This window comes from Sebastes umbrosus, chromosome 21 (assembly GCF_015220745.1).
Source record: "Sebastes umbrosus isolate fSebUmb1 chromosome 21, fSebUmb1.pri, whole genome shotgun sequence".
Classification (NCBI taxonomy): Eukaryota; Metazoa; Chordata; class Actinopteri; order Perciformes; family Sebastidae; genus Sebastes; species Sebastes umbrosus.
In genome coordinates this window covers 3,550,506-3,575,114 of record NC_051289.1, presented here as the reverse complement: position 1 = coordinate 3,575,114, position 24,609 = coordinate 3,550,506, and the positions used below count along the sequence as shown (strand labels likewise).

The following is a 24,609-nucleotide window of genomic DNA, read 5'->3' as shown; positions in this document are numbered from 1 at the left end:
AGACTGACAAAGTTTGATCGGTGCATCCCCAGTGGATGTGCCCTCTTTGCATTAGAACAACCATATTTTGTGGGTTGCTCTTGTCAGTAATGAATGGAAATAACATACAAACAATCTAGAACCCATAAGCCTGGTTTCAATCTCATCCTGCAGCAGCAGCCTGTCCATCAGAGAGAAATCTCAGCAGTCCTTTTCTCCTTTTATGAACCTCACTTGAACTAATAAAGCTGCTGTAGCCCAAAGTTGGTTTACCATCAGGAGTTTTCTGTCATGTATTATTCCATGTGACATGCAAATGACTTTCTTACATCAAACAGGATGTGTTCTACTTAAGCTCTAATCATGGCATCGTGTGAGTGGGGTGAGCAGAGGAAAATTCTCTCTTTCTGCTTAGAAAGCCAACAGAGACCCCGAAGAGAACAGAGGCCGCGCTCAATGCAGGTCACAGTGGTCAAATTAGTGGCAAGACATGAAACATAATGGCGATACACCATTAATGAAATGATGGAATAATAATCACTTCACACTGGGCCTTTGTGTCCCCGCATAGCAGGTCAAATTTAGAACATTTCCTTTTGGTTCATCCCACTGGACAGAAAACCAAATTATTTTATGACAAGCAAAATCATTTCACAGTAGTGTACCACATTCATGAATAAATTATCAACATCTATCACTCTTACACACATTTATGTAATATACCATTGGAATATTATTTGCAAGTTTAAAACACATTTTTCATGCACATTTTACTGGTATGCGCTCTTTTAGTTTTAAGTGATTGGTTCTAATGCAATAATTGATCATAATGTTTATGTTTTTGTACATATGTTGCAATATCGATTAGTTAATTTATGGTTCATCAACGCCATCTTTAATGCCTCGATATCTACAATAAAATAGATCTACAGCTAAATTGTGTCGCCGGGGATTTAATGTGCTAAATCAACCAAAACAACATCAACAAACCCCTGACACTGGTCTTAAGTTGTACTTAGATTTGTAAGACGAGTATGCTGTTGCTACTTCACTAGCTAACTAAACAACAACAACAAAGAATTGCATTAACTGACCTAGCGTCTGCTCTTTATTCAACCGATTTTACAACAAAAGACCCGCAAACATCCCTTATCAGGTTGATTCACTCCCTAGCTGTTGCATCATGACAATGACATGTTGAAGTATTTTGGTAACATTACTCACAGCATCATTAGCAGCAGAAAGATGATCAATGTGGGCAACGCAACAGTCTCCCCTGTGTTCAGCCGGTAGGCTCTGTGGAATCTGCTAGCTGTGGCAGGTGACGGAAAGCAGGATAGTCAATATCCAGCCTTTTCCTTCAGAATAATCATTACGGTGGACAGAAGCACGGCCACTGCTCCCTTCTGTTGGTGCTCGTATTGGAATGCACATTATATACGACACAATAATGGAGGTTTTTCAACTCACAATTCAATAAAATGCAATTCAATTTGCTATTTGCGGGTTACCTTCTAGACACGATCCTCAAAAATGTACAACAGGGTTAGGTCAACAGCTCTTTGTGATGGCCGGACATTAAACACTTCACAGAACTGCGATTTATTGCTTGGCTTGTTATATTGGATTACATTAGCTTTTACAGGTGTAGCTAATCAGCATTTAGCTCTATAAATTGCAATTTACGAATCAGGTGTTACTTTCTTTTTTTGTAAAACCAAATTTTCTCTTGTTGTTAAAGTTTTAAACATTGTGGTTGCATACATTAATCGTAGTTCCTCCTGGCTCAGACTGGGCCTTTGGGGGTTGACTGGCATTACCGTAAGCATGATCAATCCAGGTACAGTAAAGGCAATGAGTCTGTGTTACGTTATTTGACAGAAATATGTGCATTCCACTGTTATTTCTGACCATTTGATAAGCAAAATGAAACCCCAATTAAGAGAACTGGTTAAAAAAATGTTTTGGCGCTCGTTATTTTCCTTTGGTGCTGGCTCCAACATCTTCCTCTCTGCAGGAAAACCCTTGGAAGAATGATACGATACAATTCTAAGCAGCTCAACCAAAGGCAGTCATGCACTCTGTAAATAAAATCATTATGTCTGAGTAGACAGGTAGGAATTTAACAGCAGAACAAGAATTTAACATTGCAACTAATTCCTCTGGGTATGGTACACATGTTGGAAGTACTTCAGGAATCACACATCAAAAAATAGGACAGCAGCTACACGTGTAGCACTGCGACGACGAACTGGCAGCTGTTAAGATTCGAAACCAAGTGAAACGACGTGAGAAGGGTATTGATTGGAGGTATTGTCATCTCCACAGCTGCCCACTAATCAGCAAGTGCTGTGCTGAATAACAGAACGTTTTCAGATGAGTGTGTAATTAACCACATGGAGTTCAGTATTCCGTAAGTTGGAAAATGTAATTTTCTTTTTTGGTTTCTAGTTTTGTCTTGCTTTGGTTTGCTTAATATGCTGAATGTTGTGTGACGTTTTCGGGTTCAAATTTAACACGTAATTGAGAGAGATTTCAATCATGTAATCCAAAATAACTCTTGTTCTTCAAGTATCGTTTGTGATGTCTAAATAGGTAAAAAGCCTTCCTCTTGAAGTTGGGTTTTAAAGAAGAAAAGACAATCTTCACTCACTCTGTGTCACAATATATACATGTTATCCCTCTATATTGTTGTATTCTGAAAAATACTAATTGTACGAATACTAACCAACATTATGGAAGAAACAACTGAGAATGCAATGCTGTTTTTAAATCCTCACCAGTTACACTGACCTGGGCCTAATAGTTATAATTCATCTCTAAATGGCTTGTATTATCCCATTGCTTACAGGCAGTTTTATGAATGTTTTTAGTGAACCACATCTCTATTGATATTTGTGGAACAATATTCCCAATGAAGAAACTGCATGACATTTTTTGCTTTTCTTCAGGAAAGTATCAATTGCATATGTCCTTAAAGGGGAACTACGCCCATTTTCAAATTACAAACATGTTATTCCTATAGTCTAGGCAGTGGTTTTCAACCTTTTCTCGGGTCAAGGACCCCTAAATTAATACACATTAGGTCACGGACCCCCACTTGATAAGATTTTGCTTCAGGGACTTCCATCTGAAATTACTTACATATGAATAAGACCAGAATTCTGTATTTGTCAACTACAGTTGAAGGGATAACCGTGGAGAAAGTGAAACCTATGATCAGAATAGTCACTCTTATGACTCTTACTCACGTTGGGTTCTCTTCTATAGTGAATTAAATATTGAAAACAAACTATTCCCCATTTTTTTTCTTTGGACCCCTGGTAGAGAACCACTGGTCTAAGGCAGTCCAAAAATAATATTAGTAAACATGGACAACTCAAACTAGAGGGTTAAAAGTCAAATCTGTGATGTCATAGAGTATAAATTGTGGAACTGCTCCATAGACAATGAATTGGAGAGATCTTATAGGTGACACTGAGAGCACCCTGGATAATGTTCTGAGTGTATGGGAACATTTTCTGTTTCACAACTGAGAACACTACAATAGAATAAAGCTCATTTGGGTAAAAAAAGAAAGAAAACAGACATCCTGTGGGGCCACAAATTATCCAATTCATTGTCTATAGAGCTGCTCCAGAGTTTATACCCTATGACAGAGTTTCTCCAACATGTACGTTAATCGTAACACCGATCAAGCATGTACTTACTACCATTCGTACTCTTAGATGCCATTGGAACTATTTGTATTATGAAACTTTTCAACCTCAATACTTCAGACGTGTTTCGTAGTGATAAACAGAAACACATTTCATTTTGAATCATGTTGATGAGATGAGATGATCCTTTATTAGTCCCACAGCGGGGAAATTTGCAATGCTATTGAATGTTCTGTACCAAAAAATTTAATTTGGACTCAACTTGACAGCATATGTATCCAACATTTCAAGTAATTGATCTCAAAAGCTTTCAGTAAGACAGACATAGTCCTATTAAATCCAAATCTTTAAACTTACCAGTCTAAAGCTGACATTCAGGAAGTGCTTGAAGTTAAAAATAACAAACTTTTTTGAAAACGTTTCTATTGGTCCAAAGCTAACGTGGCTGGCAGAAATGGACACAATATGCTTGTTTTATTGGCACAAATGGTCTCCATCTGTAGATATGTACTTTTGTAATGATACAGCACAATTTTATAATTTATAGCAAATTATTTTGCAGACCCCACTGTGACAATCACTGCCCTATGACATCACAAGACGGAGACTTTGAGTTTCTACTTTTGAGAGAGAGTAGCTCATGTTTACAACTACTGATTGAACTTCCCTAGGCCTTGGCCACATAACATATTGGGATTCTTTAATAAATCCGTTAGGACCTAGAGCAGTAACCACAACAAACGGCAATAGACTGAAACTATAGCTGCTTCTTTTTTTTTTTACATCATTTTATTAAGAAAATAAGTATAAAAATATAAATATAAAACAATATGACTCAGCATTCAAACAGCATGAATTGTCAGTGTATGACAGTTTTCCTACAACATACACTTTCCATTACATATTACACCTATATGATGAAATGAATTCACAGTTTGACAAATAAACTGCACCAACCACTCACATGGACATTGCTCGTCAAACAAAGATAGCAAATAGTATATAGGATGTCCATCATTAAAAACACTTTGTACATTTACAGTATTTAATGGAGGTGGCTGCAAAAACCACTTGACTCCTTCCCTAACCCCGCCCAAAACCCGGTCCAGTGCCATTAAACATCGATAGTATACAATACTACTATCTCTCAGGTCAATTACAAAACACATTGTCCACACCATTGTTCACAAAAATCCTAAAATTCAAAGGCATCTTTACTGATTATGACCAAAAACAGTACAACTTTGAGAATTATACTGTATCTCCATTAATGAGAAAACTCAGTTCAAGTCTTGATTTCCATTTCAGAATCCACAAGTGGATCGCAGGAACTTCTGTTTGTGCGTGTGTGCGCCCACGCACGTGTGTGAGAATCAAATAGACTACTAGTTAACTAGCGAGCTAGCTAGCGAACTAGACAGATAAACAGATAGATAGCTGGATAGATAGGTAGACAGACAGTCAACTAGCTGGCTAGCTAACTAACTAGACAAATAGGCTGTCTGGCTAGCTAGCTAGATAAACAGACAGAAAATATGGGCTTTTAAAAAAAGCGAGAGCGCCGCGGCTCCGCCTAAGTCTCTCTGTCGGGACTCTTCCCTATGTACATCTCGGCCAACTTTTTAAACTGCGGTCCCCAGTTGCTGAGGTAATCGTAATCATGGTCCCCCTCAGTGGCGGCCGACTCCAGCGAGCTGAGGGATTCCGCCAGTGACCCGCTGCCCTCGTAAGCGTACGTGGCCAGGGAGTCATAGGGGGGCGCCGTCGGGTCCGAATCGTTCTCCTGAAGCCTCCCGTTAATAAAGTCTCTGACGTCCGTGTTATCCTTTATAGGTGATGTCCTCCGAAAGGGAAACAGCATTTCGGGAATGATGTCCCTGCGTAGCTTGTTAGCATCCATCACCTCTGGGTTGCGCAGCGTGCCGATATCAAAGGCCTGAGTGTCCTCCTCTCCGCCCCCTTCATCGTTGTAGCTGACAACGTTGTCTCTGACATCCTCTTTGGAGATGATCAGAGGCTCCTTCTTCCTCTGTCTCCTCAGGGCAGCAAACAGCACCACGATCACTACACCAAAACAGTGGGAAATACAGAGAGGGAAAGCTCAGCATAAGATGTGTGCCTCCTAACATGTGTCATGCATTAAAGAGCACAGGGGAGCGGGAGCGCAGAGGGGAGACACATTTGCTACCAGTGATAAATCCCCAACACTGCCTCAGGCATTCACCTCCTATTATTAAAGATTCAGTGAAAAAGCTTTTTCTTTCCTCTTTCCCTTGAACGGCACATTCACTGTATAAAATGCACGGCGGTTAGATGATCCTTTTTTTTTTCTCTCTCTCTCTCCAGCACACAGCCTCATATCTCATCTCCTGCATTCTCTTTCAGCAGTAAAAGACAATCGGAGATTGCAGAGTGAGCATGTTTCCAGAGAGTGGCACTGTGTGGTAGCAAGTTTTTAAATAAACCCATAATTCTTCAGAAAAAAGAGGAAGCAATCTCTCATTTCGGACAAGCACAAGTCCTGCTTCACCTGTGCTCCTTCCTTTCCCTTTTTGTCCTACCAGCAGGTACTATAGTTGTCTACCTGCCTCCCACCTGGGTGTTAATTACAACGCCTTCAACATGGGTTGAATGGGGGATGGAGGTGTCTGTTTCTAAGGATCTTTACGGACATTTGTGACTGACCAGTGCCACAGTTTTAGACAGTTTCATAGGGCTGCAACGCGGAGGACCAGATAGGGAGAGGCGTTCCAGCTCAGCGCCTGCCCGTCGGAGTCAAGCAGAGGTGAATGAGACAGTCTGTCAGGAGGGTTCAAGCGCGAAAAGCGTCAGATAATGAGCAGATGTCATGATATTTTGCTCAAGAGGAGTGCATGGAGTTTAACCTTCAGTGCACTCGACGTGTGAGAGAAGATCTGCCCACCGCCAGACGCCGAATTTAAAATTTGGAGTTAAAACGAGCAGATGGAAGAAAAGCTGGTCAATACTAATGTGCTTGTATCACTAGTTTAGGCGGGGCGCAGATCTAATGGCCAAAAAAAAGAGGCCGCGACAGAAAGTTCAACACATGGAAAGGGTTAGAGGCTCATATGCAGGACAGTACACACACACCCAAATGCATGAGGACAGTGTTATTGAACACTCGTACAGTATGCACAGAATTCTACAGTCACAATGTCTAGTCAGTCATAAATGCTCCTATCAAGCACTGTGCTTGGTCGAGCGAGGTAAAGCTCAATGACAGTTGAAACCCATTACTTATTGATATGCCCTTGACCATAAGCACTACACATTTCTGCTTTTTGCCGGGTAAAACGATAGGCACTTTTGCTGTTGTGCCCCGTATGCTGTTACATACTGCATTAGATCACGAGGAGGGCTGAAGTGGTGCTTTCAGATGTCAGGAATTAACACGCAACCTGCCAGGGACATACACCGAGCATTTTGTTAAGTGGATTTATTTGCTAATGAATGGGGCGTAGAACCGCGGGACTTTCTGAGGGGACAACTGCAGTGTAAAACAGAATATGCAAAGTAACCTGTCTTCAATTGGACCTGCTTTAATTACTAATGATCACTTACATGTTTAAAAAGACCCCTGACAAAACATCCTGGAGCTCTCGGTACTGCTGGGTTGACATACTGACAGCATCAATTGATTGTTCAAATGCCTTAAATGGCTTATTTTCATGTTTTCTTGACAAGTAACCTCATGTGGTCATGTGAAGAATAAAGGAAGTACTGTGGCAGGATGTGTTTATAGCGCCTGGAGAAAAAACATCAGGGAGGATGGATGGGTGGACAAAGTCTAAGGTTTGCATCAAGAAAAAGTTAATCTAGCTTTCTCTTAAGTATGACTAAGATGTTTCACTGAATAACAAAGTAGTTTGAGTGCTCATATGAGTCATTATTCTATCGGCCACATGGATCGTTTTCACTTCAAGAGGACTTAACTTTGTCATTTATATATGAGGTGAATCATTCAAGTGTGTTGTTTTGAATACTATATGATAGCACTGTTTAAGGGCCACATCTCCTTGCATCAACAATTGTGAGTGTGTAATGTCACAATAATGGTTTTAATACATTAAGATGCTCAGCTGGTGCCAGCCAGAGTGGGGACTGCTGGCAGAAATGCATATTTTCAGTAACATTTTATTGATTGCAGTGAGTTGGGAAAGCTTTCAATCGATGTCCTGTTTGTAATGATAGACCTTGTGATATATTTCCCCTCCTTCATGTAGGCACTCAGCTGCATGCACTTGAGCAAAGCAGCTCACTCTGAGCCATGTTATTGACTTCAGCACCTTGCATTGGCTGCAGCATGGATCATATGACTGTAAGGCCTACCTGGAGTGCTAATCGCACATGCTTTCTTTGTGTCATGTGTGCATGCCATTGATTAAAAAACACCAGCATCAAAGGAGAAGTTCAACAGGAAAAAACACTATCTTTTGGCAAGGTCATTAAGATCATTTGTCCGGCTCTTGTCCTATCTGTAATGCTAAAAAGACAGCTGAGGACAGCCATGGTAGCATTGGAGGTCGATGTGGATTGGACGAATATATGCTTTCATAGTGCTTACATGTCACCGACATTCACGTGACTGTCTTGTCAAAGAAAAGAAATGTGACATGTTTGACAAGCGGCAACGTCTTTGGAGTTAATAGAATTGACTGTTCGCTAAACCCCACCCCCAAACAGTCATTCTCCAATCATGTATTTTTCTCTTCTAAGTGAGACTACTTAGAACTACTTAGAACACTCACAGCCCAATTCACAAAGATGAATGAATTGCACATAACTCGCAACAGCTATCTGCCCCGTCTCAAGGTCTGATTCACCAAAAATGTTGCGCTAATTATAGTACGGCGTAAACAGGAATATAAAGTTTTGAAGCTGAGTGCAATTTAACGTTTTTTGCATCCAATTGTGGCAAAGTATAAATGTTGCCTTTGCGCCCAGAACACAGTAGGCAGAACAATGGCAAGAGCACGCATGTAACTGTGACAGAGAGAAACCATATTCGGGATTCATTTGGCCATGATCAGTGGAAAGTCTGGGTGTGACACCCCTTGCAAATGCGCTTCAGTTACCACCAACTCGCTGAAGACGCTAATAATGTCACTGTGAGTGTGTGTGGCTATGAGCGCTGATCTTTGTGAATAGGACTGTTTTTGCAATGAGGCTCATTTGCATAGAAAGGGGCCAATGTTGCGCCAAATGTATGCACATTACCTAATTTACATACTATGTGTAAATGGCACAGGAGCACCTATTTGCTATTTGCTTGGCAGCACAGTTGGGGGTGCATTTCACCTTTTGAGGGTGCTTTGAGAATTACACCATTTTCTTTTTTAATTGGTCAAGTTTTAGCGACCGCAAACCTTTTGTCAATTTGCCCCTGACACACTTGCGTACAAAACATCTTAAATCTAACCTCTGTGTTGCTTTCCAAGTTTTTTTTTTTTTTTTTAAAGTAATCATCTAAACAGGGTTATGTTAACTGCATCTTTATTTGTAATATTGTTATATGATACGAGGGCTGACTAACAACCCTACCATGCAAGACTGGGCTGCTCTGTATTTATGTGTCTTCTATACGGGCTGCTGAGGTTGCTGACTTTTTGTCCTTTACCCGTCAAGTAGATACTTAAGACCCTTTTACAGGGCTCTTGGAGACGGAGTTTTCAACCAACTCAAGTTGCCAACGTTAATTAGCAACAATTGTCATTTTTATCCAGTAAAATCAACGGTTGCTGGCCAGAAATGACATGCCTGCCTGCTTTTGCTAACTTCTGTGAGAAATAATAGATCCATTGTTTCAAAACACGACGACACATTTTGAAATCTGCCATCATTATCACTATAAATTGCATAATGTGCTATGCCAAAATGGAAAACTTAGCATGCATAGCAACAGTAACTAAGGGGGCAGGATATAGTAAAGGATCATTGGAGAGGGATAAAGTTATATGGTATACAGATATCAAAGCCCTGTGAGGCCAATTTGTGATTTTTGATTCTGGGCGATATAAATTCTATGGACTTGACTTGAGTAGAAGAACTTGTTGCTACAAGCAGAAACAAACATCACAAGATGGACAAGAGGGTTCAAATAGACATGGTCACACACACATGCACATACACATGCTCATACAGGAGGGGACTTACTGAGGAGAATGATGACACAGAGCAGTATGGCCACCAGAGCTCCAGTCGTGAGGCCATCTGAAAAGGGCAGGACCTCGGGGTTACAGGTCTGCATGTTTCCACGGCTGTCACAAGCACACACGCGCACGATCAGCGTGCTGGTGCTGCTTTGAATGGGGTAGTCATTGTCCGAGATCACGACGGGCAGGAAGTACATGCTCATCTCGCGCCGGCTGAAACTTCCCCTCCGTGTCAGGATATTGGCAGTGTTATCTGTGGAAAGATGCAAACGGGTAAAGCTCTTCAGTGATGAGATGTTTCACTTAGCTAAACAGTCGTAGGGGGAAGATTCGCAAACTCTATTTCCTTTTCTTTGTATATCTGGTGACGGACGGCTCCTAATAACTTTGCAGGGCTGTTTAGAATACTGGCATCTTGAGTAAAGATGTCTAAATAGTAATTAAAACCAACACCAAGCAGATTAGTAACAACCTGTGTTAATTGACTATTTTTTAATGATATATTTTTTTTTAGCAAACACAGCTTAATTAGTCATTCTAAAAGGACATAAGCATGGCAGTTACGCATGGACACACTTTCTTGCAAAACTAATTAAAGTCCAAAGTTTGTTTGTAAAATTCCGCTTAGAGAGGAATTTCCAGACTCTGCTGCTGTCTTTTCATTTTTGTCTACTAGCTTTAGTTAATATTTACATTTACTGAATTCTAAAACTATGACTAGGCATACTGAAACTGTTATGCTTAATAGGAAGGGAATACACAGATCCAGCATTTGAAGTTGTCCAATATGTTACTGCACGCTTGCTGAACGACTTTTACATTTCAGAGGAGTTGCGAACATTGCCACTCTTTTCATTAACATATTTTTATTGTGTAACAGGGAAACTGAAATCTGCCCGTAACACAGTGCAGCATAGATAGGCTACACTCTCTCAATGGAAATGTATTCATTTTCTTTTCAAATATATTGTTTGTATTATGCTGTAACTTATGATTTCCGGCACTGTATTTAAAGAGATTTAAATCCTTAGACTCACAACATTAAGGTTTTATTTGAACATGCATAGAGAAGCATTTAGATTTGTTTGTTTTTTTTAGTAAAAATGCAAACGTGTATCTTACCTTCCCTGTCAACAATTGTGAAGTTTGGATTGGTGGCACTTATGCTAAAGACGAACTTGTGTCCAACAAGAGGTTCGTCCGTGTCAACGGCACTTATTGTCTGAATCAGCTGCGAACAAAAGAACAGAGTATGAGACACCACATGGAAGCTTGTAATTATTATACCTAGTAGGGAAGTCTAAAGGAATCTAATTGTAAACACGATGCAGAGCAACACATTTGTATATTTTGTTTCATCTACTATTTTTATGTGTTGTAGTTTATTGCCAAGACTGTGCCACTGTTGTAAAAGGAAAAAAAAAAAGAAGCATTCAGTGAGAGTAAACTGGAGCCCATCAGATACACTGCAGACTAATCTGCAATTAGTGAGGAGTGTTTGGATAATTAAGGGATTTGCTGTCTCTCGAAACTCCAAAACTATAAACACATGTGGCTGCAGTGTGAATGACTGCGCCCTAACACAGATCTGTCAGCACGCACCATGCACATGGAGTGAGCATTGTGGATGCAGACACTTCCTCTGTAAATGTCAAGGCAGTGACTGATAGATGATCACTGCCAACTGCTGTTTGGCTCTTCGCCCAATAACACTGGAAACGGTTTCCTGACGTAGGAAACGGCTCCCCTGAGACCACCGCCTCACCATCACCACACATGCTCCATGCTTCCAGGTTGATTTAATTAAAGATAATTTATAAGTTCATATACATTATAGTGATTATGAATCCGGCACACGTATATCAAATAAAACCACAATCACACTACAAGGATTTCTGTGATATCGTTGATAAATCAACAACATTATGAGTAACAGTTTAGCATATGTCAAAAAAAAAACGTGTGACACAGCTTATAATAAACCTTAACCTATCTTAAAATGATTACATTAGCTAAACACATCCATCTTTCAATATTCCATATAGAAGATGATGAATTTTAAGCACCTGTCCTGCTTTGACATTCTCACAGACAAACGTGTCGTAGGACATCGCAAACTCAGGGGCGTTGTCATTGACATCCAGCACCTTGATGAACACGGGCACTCGAGTGGTCTGACGTGGGTTATCTGAAATAAATAGATTTAAAAAAAATAACATCAGCATGTTTTTTGCAGAATTAGAAATATGACAGGAGTTAATAAAAGTCATAATATAGGGCTGCAACTAACAACTAGTTTGATATTTGATTAATCTGTTCCTTTGATGAATTGATAAGTTATCAAATAAAAAGGGGGAAAAATATATATTTCCAGCATTTTATTCAGAAACAAAACTTATTCCTTGTCTTCTTGTACAATTCTCTTTTACTAAAATAAATAAATAAATATACATTGGGGATGCAGCCATAGCCTTAGCTAAATCTCCCGCCTCCGGCAGATTTGTGTCCATTTTGACGGACAAACGCTCGATTACAGGTTAATTTAAAAAATAAACGTAATCAACAAATACACCTTTCATCGTTTTTTCTCTCCGTTTTATGATGGATCAATGTAACAGGGCGTTTTACCAAGGTTCATCAGGAGCCCGGCTACATTGATCCATCACAAATGAGGAGAGAAAACAGACGGAGCATATTTTTGATATTTCTTCATAACAAAGAGCCAACTAATCGATAACGGAATTAGTTGCCAACTGTTTTTATAATCAGTATTAATTGATATAATCAATTAGCTATTGCAGCACTCGTCATATTAGGAATTGCAACATAAAATACAAAACATTTACTTATTTCAGTGGCCACCACAGAGATGTTGTGCCATTTGGACATTTCTCTGTCCAGTGCTTTCAGCGTTGTGATGGTGCCGTTCACTGAATCAATGTTGAACAGCCTCTCTAGGTCTGTATGCCGATCAATGGAGTATCTGAAAGAATATCACACAAACATGTTATTGTTAATACCAATAAAAATAACATTCCTTCATGGGAACATATAGCGCATTGTGTGTTTCTACGGCATTTGCATACCTATACTGTTGCTCATAAAATTAATTGCAGTTATGATCTTTTCTGCTCGCACAGATCCGTCTTCACAAGACAAACACACACCAAAGTACCTCTTTACTTCATGAAAATGTGCTTTGCACAGAGCATCAGTCGTCGCCAGAGAAGAAAATATATTCCACGCTCTCCATTGTCAGAAGATGATACATCTTTCCTCGTGCCTGCTCATTTGTCATAGTCAACTTTCATATCCCACTGAAATTTGAATATGCAACACAATACGCCGTGTGGCGTGGGCCGAGAGTGGCGTATCTCTTTGTCAGAGACAGGCAGGCGCCATATGTGTGGACTGAGCTGTGTGAATCGATACAGCAAATTAGGCTATTTTCACATTGACTTTGTGCGATGCCACAGAGGGCTTACATAATTGTGGGAAATAAACAGTGTCTGTATTCACTTCACAGGGCCGCCGCCATCTTCCACTGGGAAATAACCAGGAGGGACCCATGAATAATGTCCTTTTCTCTCCCCCCTCAACACTGACACATGGTTAGGCTGATGGATTAGATTTAGCCAAGTGGGCACATTTTCATCCTCCTGCTTAAAAAGACTGATAAGAGGAGACTTTGTATTTCTACCATGTGTTGCTTGTTTTCTTATTGATTTTATACTAGCACAATTAAAGCTGGAACAACGGCTTTTGAAACAATCACATTACCACACTAAAGCATTACATCCACTCGGTTGGTGAGGACATTTTTGCTTAACAGGTCATTGATTAATTTACCAAGTTTACTAAGTAGTGAGAAATTAATTCCCAAAGATAATGAATGTGTTGTTGAAAAGGTGGAGGAAGGGATTTGGCATGTGGCTCTAACAGGCTGGCGCTGCTCGAGGTCTAAACTCTCCTCGCTGTGTGTTGTAACATACTTGACTGGCTTGTTGTCAGCGTCAGGGTCCCTGGCCGACACCACGCCGACGAAGCTGCCAGCAGCTGTGTCCTCATGCACCTCGATGATGTAAGGGTTCCTGGTGAAAATGGGAGGCTCGTCCACATCCTCCACGGTTACCTTGACCGTGGCGTAGTCTTTGAATTGCAAGCCGTGGATGAACCTTGCGTCTAAGTAGGTGTTTTTCACCTCCACTCTGAACTCATAGTCCCTCTTACTTTCGTAATCCAGTGCCTGGAGATGAAAGAGCATCAGAAGTCAAGCTATAGACTTTTCTCCATGAAAAAAAAATAAAATAAACTGTCCGCCTACAGGATTTTGAAAGGCAATTCATTACATTTCATTTGTCTGCCTTTATCATATTCGTACTCTGAATTCTAAGTTACAAATCCAAGTGTGGAATATCTCGGAGATCTCACGGGGGGAAACTAAAAAGAGTTTCTAGCAAAAGACCGCTTTATATTATTCATTTCACAGGCTTAGGGTATCTGATTTTACACTACAGTTCAAAAATAAATTCCCGTCATATGTCTTTCTTACATGAATAAACCTTATCGCAGGGCTTTTTGTAATCTGAAACTCTATTATTCTGTCTTCCCATTGAAGTTAAACGTACATATTGAGGCAAGATAAAAACAGACAGCTCAAATTTAGTTGAAATTAAAACATACTAAAGCATGAAGAGAAACTCCTAAAGGGTAAAGAAGTAAACTACTAAAGAAATAATGATAGTTTAAAAGTAGGTCTGTCAATCGATTCAAATATGTAATCACAATTAATTGTGTGATTGTCCATAGTTAATGACATTTGATTGCAAATTAATCTTATTTTTTATCTGTTCAAAATGTACCTTAAAGGGAGATTTGTCAAGCATTTAATACTCATACCAAGATGGAAGTGGACAAATGTGCTGCTTTATGGAAACATATGTATATATTTATTACTAGAAATCAATTAACAACACAAAACAATGACATACATTGTCCAGAGACTCTCACGGGTACTTCGTTTAGCACTATGATTTGCCCCAAACTGCATGTGATTATCATAAAGTGGGCATGTCTGTAAAGGGGAGACTCGTGGGTACCCATAGAACCCATTTACATTCACATATCTGGAGGTCAGAGGTCAAGGGACCCCTTTGAAAATAGCCATGACAGTTTGTCTTCGCCAACATTTAGCATACGTTTTGAGCGTTATTTAGCCTTCTTTGGGACAAGCTAGTATGACATGGTTGATACCAATGGATTCATTAGGTTTCCTCGTTTCATATGATGCTAGTATATTAACTCTAGCTTTAAATGGAGCTCACTACAACCTAAAAATTGCAAGTTGCAATAATTCGTTAAAAAAATCAGTGGCATTAAAAGGAATTATTATTAACGTGTTATTATCTCATTAACTTAAACAGCCCTCAGGCCTATTTTTATTACTTGATGTATTAGTTATAATGTAAGCTTTCCTTGGAACACTACAGCATTTCTTGAAGGATATTCATTGCAGCTGTATAATAACATGTCACCTGTCACAAGAAGTGTTTTGTCCGATTGCACAGCAGTTATCAATCAAGTAACAGTTACATGATGGCTCACAGCGGCTGCGTTTGATGCTGGTTGCGGACCACAAAGCATGAAGCAGTGAAGTACATAAAGGAAGAATATGAAGCACAAAAAAGGATAGGAGATTTAGGAACAAAAAACAGTTACCTTTTTGATTATGATGACTCCCTCCTGTGTGGTTTGGTCGGTGATAATGTTGAATGTGTCATGACCCCCGACAACACTGTACTCCATCTCAGCATTACGCCCAACATCTGGATCATCTGCCTTAATTCGTCCAATGGCACCTCCGATCTCTGTAGACTCCACAGCAGTCACACGGAAGGAATCTGTACATGGCAGTGAATGAAACAAATTCATTACAGACCGTTTGTGTCATGAGTACGTCGGTTTGGGTCGGTGTAAACATGTTCAAACCGGTTTGAAGCCAAACACCGGACCGGTATACCGAATTTTAGTGCCACAATTGACTCAGCAGCCGCTCCAGAGGATAATATAATGACTTCGGTGTGACTTTTTTTCGGCTTCAATTCCAAAATGTTGCCATATTGGTGCAGTTTAAGTTTTCTGTCAGACTAACTCTGCCATGTCTCATCTCGTTACCCCAAAACACACAAACTTTCAACTCGTTCTCACTCCTAACCCATCAAATACCGCCTCTTGGTCAGCGCCCCTCGACCTCGGATGCCGACGCACGGCGGCACCGTTTAGTGACAGTATGTGACGAACCAGGCTTTCAACTAACTTCAATGTAAACCCACCCGCAGTATTATTAGATGGTCAGAGCACCTGAACTAGTATAAAGAGCGTGATAGGTCGCTTAGGCTGGATGGGTCAAAGAAGAGACCGCTGTCCATGACCCGTGTGAAACTAAAAGTAACGTTGACATATGTTGTCATGTCAGTCTTAAGTCACGTGACACGTCGGTATCGCCAGTCCCGTGAGTCACCTGCTAGTCAGTGAAGTTAACCTCAACCACGATCATTTCTTAATCCTAACTAAGTGGTTGTGTTGCCTAAACCTAACTTCCTGTGATGACAGAAGTTTATTTTGAAAGAACACTAACACGCGTATATTGAGACACTGTCCCTCAAACGACCAAAACGAACTAGACCCAGGTCTATGAGTACATGTAAGAGATTTCTTTTTACTTTCTGGCTAAAGTTCAGCTCATTAAAAGTCTGTTACTAATCATTACAGCAAAGGGAGAAACAGCCTCTTACGGTTAGCAAAGCGTGGCGGACTGTCGTTGACGTCGGAGAGGGTGATGCTGACTGTAGTGGTCCCCGAAAGGCCGCCCATCTGTCCGGCCATGTCTTTAGCCTGGATCACCACCTGGTAGTTTTCCTTCACTTCTCTGTCCATGCCGGGCAGCGCTGTCTTGATGGTGCCTGGAAAAAAAAAAATAACAAACATTCTTTCCACCACTTTTGCCGATTTAATGGTAAACTTCATTTTGGAAAATGTATTTGCTGCCTTACTGAAAATGAGATAAGATTAAGATCAATTCCGTCTCCGTGCCCAACCATGTCTCCTCGAAAATTGCATTTATATACTGCTAATTTGGTTTGCCAATTACATTTTGAGGGGAAATGTAATCGCTGCCTGGATTGTGTTCCCTGGCAACACGTTTTCTAGTGTCAGAAGTGCTATATTTATGTACAGCATGCACATCGTAGGAGGTGGTCGGGGTGAACGCGCCCACTAAGCGCAGGACTTTGAACCTAACCGCACGCAGGACTCAGGATGTCAAACAACAAAGGCCTTTCGGTTAAAGATGACTTCTGTGGTGCTGCATGTAAATGGAGCCCAGCTGTTTTTGGTCAGATTCACTGCCGAAGCTGTGTGCTAAACCACACTGCTCCGTCTCTTTTATCCATGTTAAATAAACACACTGAATGTGTAAATAAGATAGTTTGCACTTCTTGGAGTGGACCTTTGACACAGCTGGGCTATCTGTTTTCTCTCTGCTCGCAGCTAACAAAGTCACAGAGCTGTGTACTCTGTACCGAACACCCAGAGATGAAACTGACATTGATCATCTCGTCTACCTCTTGGTTAGACAGCAAGTAAACACACTTCCTAAAATGTCAGACATTACTTAAATCTAATTTTAGATATGCTGGAAATAAATAATGTGAATAATGGCATAAAAAGGCTTTGCCTTTAAAGCTTTTATCAGCCACAGACACAGTAAATGGTTCCTTGATAGGCGGTTTCTTATAGGATAAGTACAAAGAAAAACATGTTTTATAACTAGTAGCACTGCAGACTTCTTGAAAAAGCAATACAGGTGCAGTTGCACCAGCTGTTCATATGTTTGACCTCGTAGTAACACTAAAGTCAAAATCTACGCATAACTAAATTAAAGCAGGTTGCACCACACAGACTAGTTCTTTCGTAGGGCTTAGTTTTTACTAACTATTAACATCTAGTAACTTCTAGATATAACAATTTAGTGGCTACCGGAACAATTTGTCTGCTACAACAACAAAAACACAACATGACCTCCTTGGAACCACTAGGTAAGCTAAACTGGCAGCATAGTCATATTACGTGACGGGCTTGATCTTCGCGATGATGCGGACATTTGTGTTACCGATCCAGGCGTGACCAAACGGGTCGTAATGATGCACTTTCACCAAGTCTACAAGTATTTGTAGCAACGCTCACCTTTTATTTCACTATTTGTGTGTAGCAACAATTCAAGCATACATCATAAACACACATTTTACACAAAAACATATACATATATTCTGCAGTAAACATTATGAATATAGCCAGAAATATGTTGCAATATATTCAGTTCCTCTTGCAGCTTCATGGTTTTGAGGTCGGGTTTAAATTTTTCAAACTCACTTCTTTGTTTTTCTGTCTGTAATTTCAGAGTCTCTCGCTCAACTTTATGCAGCTCTGCCCTGCAAAGCTTGCACCTCAGGGTCTCGGTGTCCTCCATTAAGGCTCCTCTCTTCACAGGACGTCTGACTGCCTGAGGAACAGCTGTTATTCGAGGTCTGTGGAGGTGCTCGTATAAGCCTGCTCACCCACGGAAGGATTATCTTGTGGGCTGGCATCTTGACTATTCATTTGACTGGATTACAGACACGCTGGCTGATTGACAGGCTGGTAGACTGGCTGCAGGGCTGGGAGTCTGACAGTTGATTGGGTGAAGGTCTTCAGAGCGTGATAGCCGGTCTTGTAATCCCCTTACCACACCAGCGTCGATACCTTTAACCGCGATTGAAGTCGCTCCAATATCCATATTTAGGACCAGTCATGAATAAGGTCTCGGCTCCGGTTTGAGACTATACCTCCATTTGGACGTTGGTGTTTTGACCTGCTGAAGGCATCTGTCGCCTGGCCTCCTTTTTCTTTGTCACCTCTAGCACTTCCTTCACTTGAATTCCTTTGGAATTAATGGCTGTAGTTATACTGCTTGCTATTTCTCAAGCTTTATTCTGTAGGTGATGCTGTTATTGAACTTGGACCTGGAGTCGAGTATTGATTTTTTTCTTTTTTTCCCTTCACAAGACTTATTCATTTCACGACTTCATCATGTGTAAAGTTGTTTACCTCTGATGCTTTTCCTCCACTTTTTCATTCTTAAATATCAGAAACCAGAAGTCATTGCTACTTTAGAGAGTAGGCTTTATCACGGTAACTGAAGGCTATGGGAAAACACTAATATACCTCCAACATTTATCATAACGAACGTGATTAAAGCTGCTGGAAGTATCATGATATAAGTATTTTTTTTATAGAACATATCCAATTTAACTAACTATGACATTAACATTTTTGTCCCAAACACGTCCATTGGGTGGCGTAATAAGTTTGAACCGTCTCACTTTACAACTTAGATTGGCTGATCTGAAACAACATAACCATAAAATACATAAATACAGCTGTAAATGCATCTTATATCTAACAACACTTACCTTTAAGAGCAAATCGCCAGGTGATGCTTGTTCACGCTTGTCAGTTAGAAATGTAATCGAATGTTATGATTAGGATCTTTTGCTGAAACCTGACGCTACAGTTGACTTCCTTGTTGAGGTTATCGAATGTTTTCTGATTGGACGCTACCACAGATTTACACATTACTGAATTCTTTACTATCTAAGATATCACTTATGTTTGACTGGTGCAACCCAATCTAGTAACTTGTTAGTTTGAAACTAGCTAGTAGTTACTATGAACTTAGAAAGGACTTTATGCACAAACTTAGAGAAGGATTCATAACAGCTGGTGCAAACCAGCTCCAGATCTTCAAATACTCGCCAAAAAGTGCAACAAAAACAACTATTATGAATAAATATATAAATTTGTTTTACAGAATTTGACATTTCAGATGAAATTAGTCATCTGATTGATGTGTTCCTTAAGATAATTCACAGGTTTCCTGGAGTAAAATCTTGAGTTTTATAGGATCAGCTGCACTGACAAGCAGCTAAATCCGTATTCTGCTTGTTTAACTCTCAGAAACACTGTGCAGAGCAAGAGATCTGTTTACAGACTTGCAGGACTTTAGAAAACAGCATGCGAGACACCATGCTGGGTTTGGCTTACCATTTTCAGAATCCACGGAGAAATACGGTTGTCCCTGTAGAATGCTATATACAAGCTTGGCGCTGTTCCCATACGTTTGATCATCGGCATCATTGGCAGTTACGGTGGCAACAGATGTACCTGCAAAAAAGAACATGCAAAGTCTGTTTTAATGCCAAAGCAGTGATGCTGCACCAAATGATTGAGTAACTGACGCGACATATTGGTATTTACTTCCAATTGATATGGAGAGAATTAGCTGTAAACCCAAAAGTACTTTTCAGCAATGCAATAGGTCATACTGATCTCTAATTCCACGTCAAATAACAGGGCTCTGGAGAAAATCTAATTAGTTGGCTACAAAAAGGCGGTGGCGTCTTAGTAAAATCAATCAGGGAGGTCGGTGGTCATTTCTTCCCTTTTGTAAAGTTTCTTTAAATGAGGTAGTTGCTGCAGCTCGCGAAACTGTGAAACAAAAGTGATAGGCTTGCAGATTATAGCTGGGTCTCTTCTGGCACCTCAGTGAAAATTATTGCTTTGGTGTCCCAGTAGATGGATCTCTTAAATGTCAGTCTGAGAGACTGAAAGGTTCTACGTCGTCAAGACTTGAATTGAAGGTTTCTCTCTCCTCAGGTAATATATCACTGGGCTTTAATGAGTGTGATGGATCAAACAAGTACATGTTTGTTGCAGTCTTAAAGCTGAATATTTCTAAACACTTTATATTAATTAAAAAAAAGCTAATGTTGAAGTTAAATTTGGGAAATCTTTGCAGACTCTTGTGCAAAAAGTAAAAATAAAAAAAAATGAGCTGTTTCTATTTTTACATACAAGCGGTGCTGCTTTTAGCTTAGCAAGGTCATATTGCTGATGCATTTCTTTCTGACCTCTGTTGTCAGAGCCAGAGGTGTGCCAACGTTGGATAAATACTGACAAGCTTCTACTGAGGAGCTGGAATAGAATTACTGTGCTCAGGGACGCTGTATTCGTATGTATATGCTCACGGACGCTGCCTTTCATACTTCCAGCTGGGATTACACCTAGCAACCGGTGCTGGAAGCGTTATTTAGCTATATGAAAGAGTGCACTATACCACTATAACTCCAACCATACACACATTGCACACGTGCCTAGATAGATGCTTGAACATATGTCAATCGTGTGCTGAAATAATAATAAAAGAAGATCAAATTAATACATATTGTAAGCTTAGAAAGAGCTCAGTTCCTCTCAGATGTCATTGAGTCACTTCCGTATTAAGTCCTGAATAATCCACCCGAGCGTTTCAATAACGGCACATTGCAAATACTGTCCTTGGCATTCAGGAGACCTCTGCCGTGTCCTGTTTGGGTCTGACTGTGTCCGTGCATACTAATGAACCCTTGAACATCTGTCCCACTTAGTCCCAGCACTGATAGCATAAAAGGGGAGCTGCTGATTTTTTCATGGCTGGCTGGTTTTATTAACCAGTGTGTTCAGAGAACATATAAGGCAGTTTATCTGTCCGGAGACGAGTCGCGGTGATCCCGACCCACCTTTTGTCACTATCCGTGCAGCCGAGAAGTCTAAGAACGGCGCATTATGAATTCCAAATAGGACGTCGCTATGTGTCATATAGACAACTGGGTTTTGATTTACCCTTGATTGCTCCTGTGTATTAATTTTTGGTTGCATAATTGAGGATTGATTTCGAGCCGCGTGCATTATTTTCATAAGCTTTGTTTATATTCATGCCAATTGGTTCATTTATATGACTTGAATGGAGTGAAGTGAAGCGCAATGAAGCAAATCCTTAATTGGAAAGACTGACAATCTAAACTTTCAATATTTCGACTGCCTATTAAAAAATGGCAAATGGCATTACTTGTTATGAATGCCCAATGAGCCTGACCGAACAAATAACAATCACCAAAGCAGTAAATAACTTTGGAGAACTGGATACGGAGTCACAATAGGCCAGTTCAACTGACTGATGAATAGCACTGTTAAGTGTTTCTTGCAGCTTTCTATTAATTATATAATTCCATATGCCCTTGGATGAATAAATAAATATATAAATATAACTGCCTGCCTGATTTCCAGGTTCATCTGCTGTTAAATTTGTTTAAACCATTGAAATAACAACAATAACAAAAAGCAAAGAAAAAAAAAAAGTCCAATTTAATATTTGCCTGAGTCGAAGGTGACTTCATCAAAATGCATATTTTGTCCAGCTATCAGCCCAAAACAATTTACAATATGTAACTGAGGTTAGCAGCACATTTTCACATTTGACAAGCTTGAATCAGAAAGTGTTGACCTCTTTTGCTGGAAAAAAACCCCTGCCATCTCTAAAATAAAACAAACCATAACTTACCAACTTCAGACATTTCAGGGACACTGGCGAAGTAGATGTCCTTTGCAAACTTTGGCTCGTTGTCATTGATGTCATGAATTTTAATGTTGAACTCCGTGTCGGGCTCCAGCTCACTCATGGTTCTCCTGTCCAGGACCTTTGCGTTGAGTGAGTACATAGCTTTCTCTTCCCTGTCCAGCCTCTTGGTGGCATGAATGTCCCCGGACTTCTCATCGATCAGGAACAGGGTGCCTGCCCCTTCTCCGGTCAGAACGTACTTCACATTTCCATCGCCTTTGTCCATGTTGGAGTGCAGCTGGAAATTGGAGAAACACAGTTTTATAGAGTCAAACTTGTTGTTGAGTTATTGCTGTATGGGGTTTTAATTGCACTCTTTTGTGTCATGCACTCCAGACCGACCAGAAAAACACACTGTTACCGTTGTGTGTAACTCATGGCAACGGTGCATAACTGTGTGAAGTTAAATTCTACTGAAAAAAATAGTTATCCAGAATATTTAAAAAGCCCTAATCATTGCCCTTGAATGCCTCTCCACATAAAAACAAATCATTGCCTCCCTTGTTGCTAACATCGAGTCTACTGTGCTGGTTTTTGACTGTGGTTGGACATTTAAACATGCATGCATAAAATACATTTAAAAATAAATGTCCAGCCATGGTTTTCCCAATTTTGGAGTATTCCCAAGGGTCTTTTGTCTTTAGGCATTTCTGAGAGAAATGTGCTTTCTCCACATATCTCTAATTTTGGCTTTATGCCCTGGTTGCCAATTCTTCCTCGTTCTCTCTTTCTTAATTGAAAACATTTGTAGGCACAAGTTTCAGGTAACGTTTGTGAGCTTTTAACTCCCTACCGTCCTCTAGGGCTGCATAATGTATAGTCGTCATTGCAATGTCAACTTAGCAATACATACATTGGGAAAGACTGCGATAATGCACTTAGTTAGTTAGTTGAAAAAAAGTATCTTTTGAAAATTGAACTATAAAATGTAACTATACTATTTTTTTATTGGTGCCTTTGTGTTCAGTTTGATGTTCTTTTCAATTTGTTGTATTTTAGCAGTGTACTTAAAGCAACAGAAAGACAGAACTGAGTGCACTTTAAAGGGAAATTCCACTTTATTATTTCGATGGCCAAGTAAATCAATCAATATGAATCCATATTTGTGAACATGAGCTACTCTCTCTCAAAGCCAGAAACCAGAGAAGTAAGTTTCAAACTTGTGATGCCATAAATAATAAAGTCTGGAGCTGCTACACAGACAATGATTGATTTTGTGGACCCATCGAATATGTATTTTGTTATACCCAAATGAGTTTTATTCTATTGTAGTATTCTCAGTTGTGGAACAGAAAATGTTCCCATATACTCAGAACATTTCTCTGGGTGCTCTCAGTGTCATCTATAATATGTCTCCCAATTCATCGTCTATGGAGCAGCTCCAGACTTAATACCCTATGACATAACAAGTTTGACTTGAGCACTCTAGTTTTTGGATTTGGGATATAGTTGTTCATATTCACTAACATTTTTGGACTGTTTTATACCATTGGAATACCATGTATGAATCTTCAAAATGGGCATAGTTCCCCTTTAATATCTATTTATTCATCGCAAGTAATATCATTATCGCGATATTCAACAACAATATTGCATATTTTCCTCATATAATGCTGCCCTACTGTTATAACATGCCTCATTTTAGGTTGGCCACTTTTGCGTGTTTTGCTATATATTGTTTTTCCCTTATAAAGTTTAAATATTAATATATTAAATATATGGTTTGCCCAAGGGGACCTCAACTACTATACATTTACACTATAATGTAGATGTATAAAAACTTTGTGACACTCTTGTGAACACTAAATTAATGGTGTAAACCCACAGAGGGATCTATCTGTTTCAGTCTCAGAACAGAACATTGCCTTGGCACCCACAGTGTCAAGTGTGACATACTCCATTAGTTCAGATCAAATTAGTCTTAGATTTTTCTTCCAAATTGTGCCTTTGAAAAATGATGAAAACCTGACCTACAGCAACAATTGCTAAAATTAGTCACCTCTGACCTATCCATCACCTTGAAGCGGCTCCGAGCGTCGTGGAGGAGTAATGGCGGCGCGCTGTGACAGACACTTGATTCAAGCTCATTACTGTACTGGATCTGTCGGCAGATATATTTAGAGCGCTATCTCATGGGTTCACATTTTAAATGACAAGTAGTTAGGGACACAGAATGTACGTCAGCAACTTATTAATATTAATGTCGGCATGCTGTGAGGGAACTAATTTTTTTTTTCCCACAGTCGGAAGAGTGATGTCAACAGTA

At 39.9% G+C, this 24,609-nt stretch overlaps 1 protein-coding gene across 1 annotated transcript in view; it reads right to left on the bottom strand.

The window, feature by feature from the left end:
• Positions 1-4,408: 4,408 nt before the first annotated feature.
• cdh10a (cadherin 10, type 2a (T2-cadherin)) overlaps positions 4,409-24,609 on the bottom strand; it is a 34,399-nt gene continuing 14,198 nt past the window's right edge. The window contains exons 3-12 of the mRNA XM_037757425.1: positions 22,287-22,581; positions 19,952-20,071; positions 16,606-16,773; positions 15,530-15,711; positions 13,804-14,057; positions 12,658-12,794; positions 11,878-11,999; positions 10,934-11,042; positions 9,813-10,064; positions 4,409-5,702 (exon numbers count right to left, since the gene is read on the bottom strand). Of these exons, the coding sequence (XP_037613353.1) occupies positions 5,212-5,702; positions 9,813-10,064; positions 10,934-11,042; positions 11,878-11,999; positions 12,658-12,794; positions 13,804-14,057; positions 15,530-15,711; positions 16,606-16,773; positions 19,952-20,071; positions 22,287-22,581 (2,130 nt within the window). The 3' untranslated portion in view covers positions 4,409-5,211. The remainder of the gene's footprint in view (positions 5,703-9,812; positions 10,065-10,933; positions 11,043-11,877; positions 12,000-12,657; positions 12,795-13,803; positions 14,058-15,529; positions 15,712-16,605; positions 16,774-19,951; positions 20,072-22,286; positions 22,582-24,609) is intronic.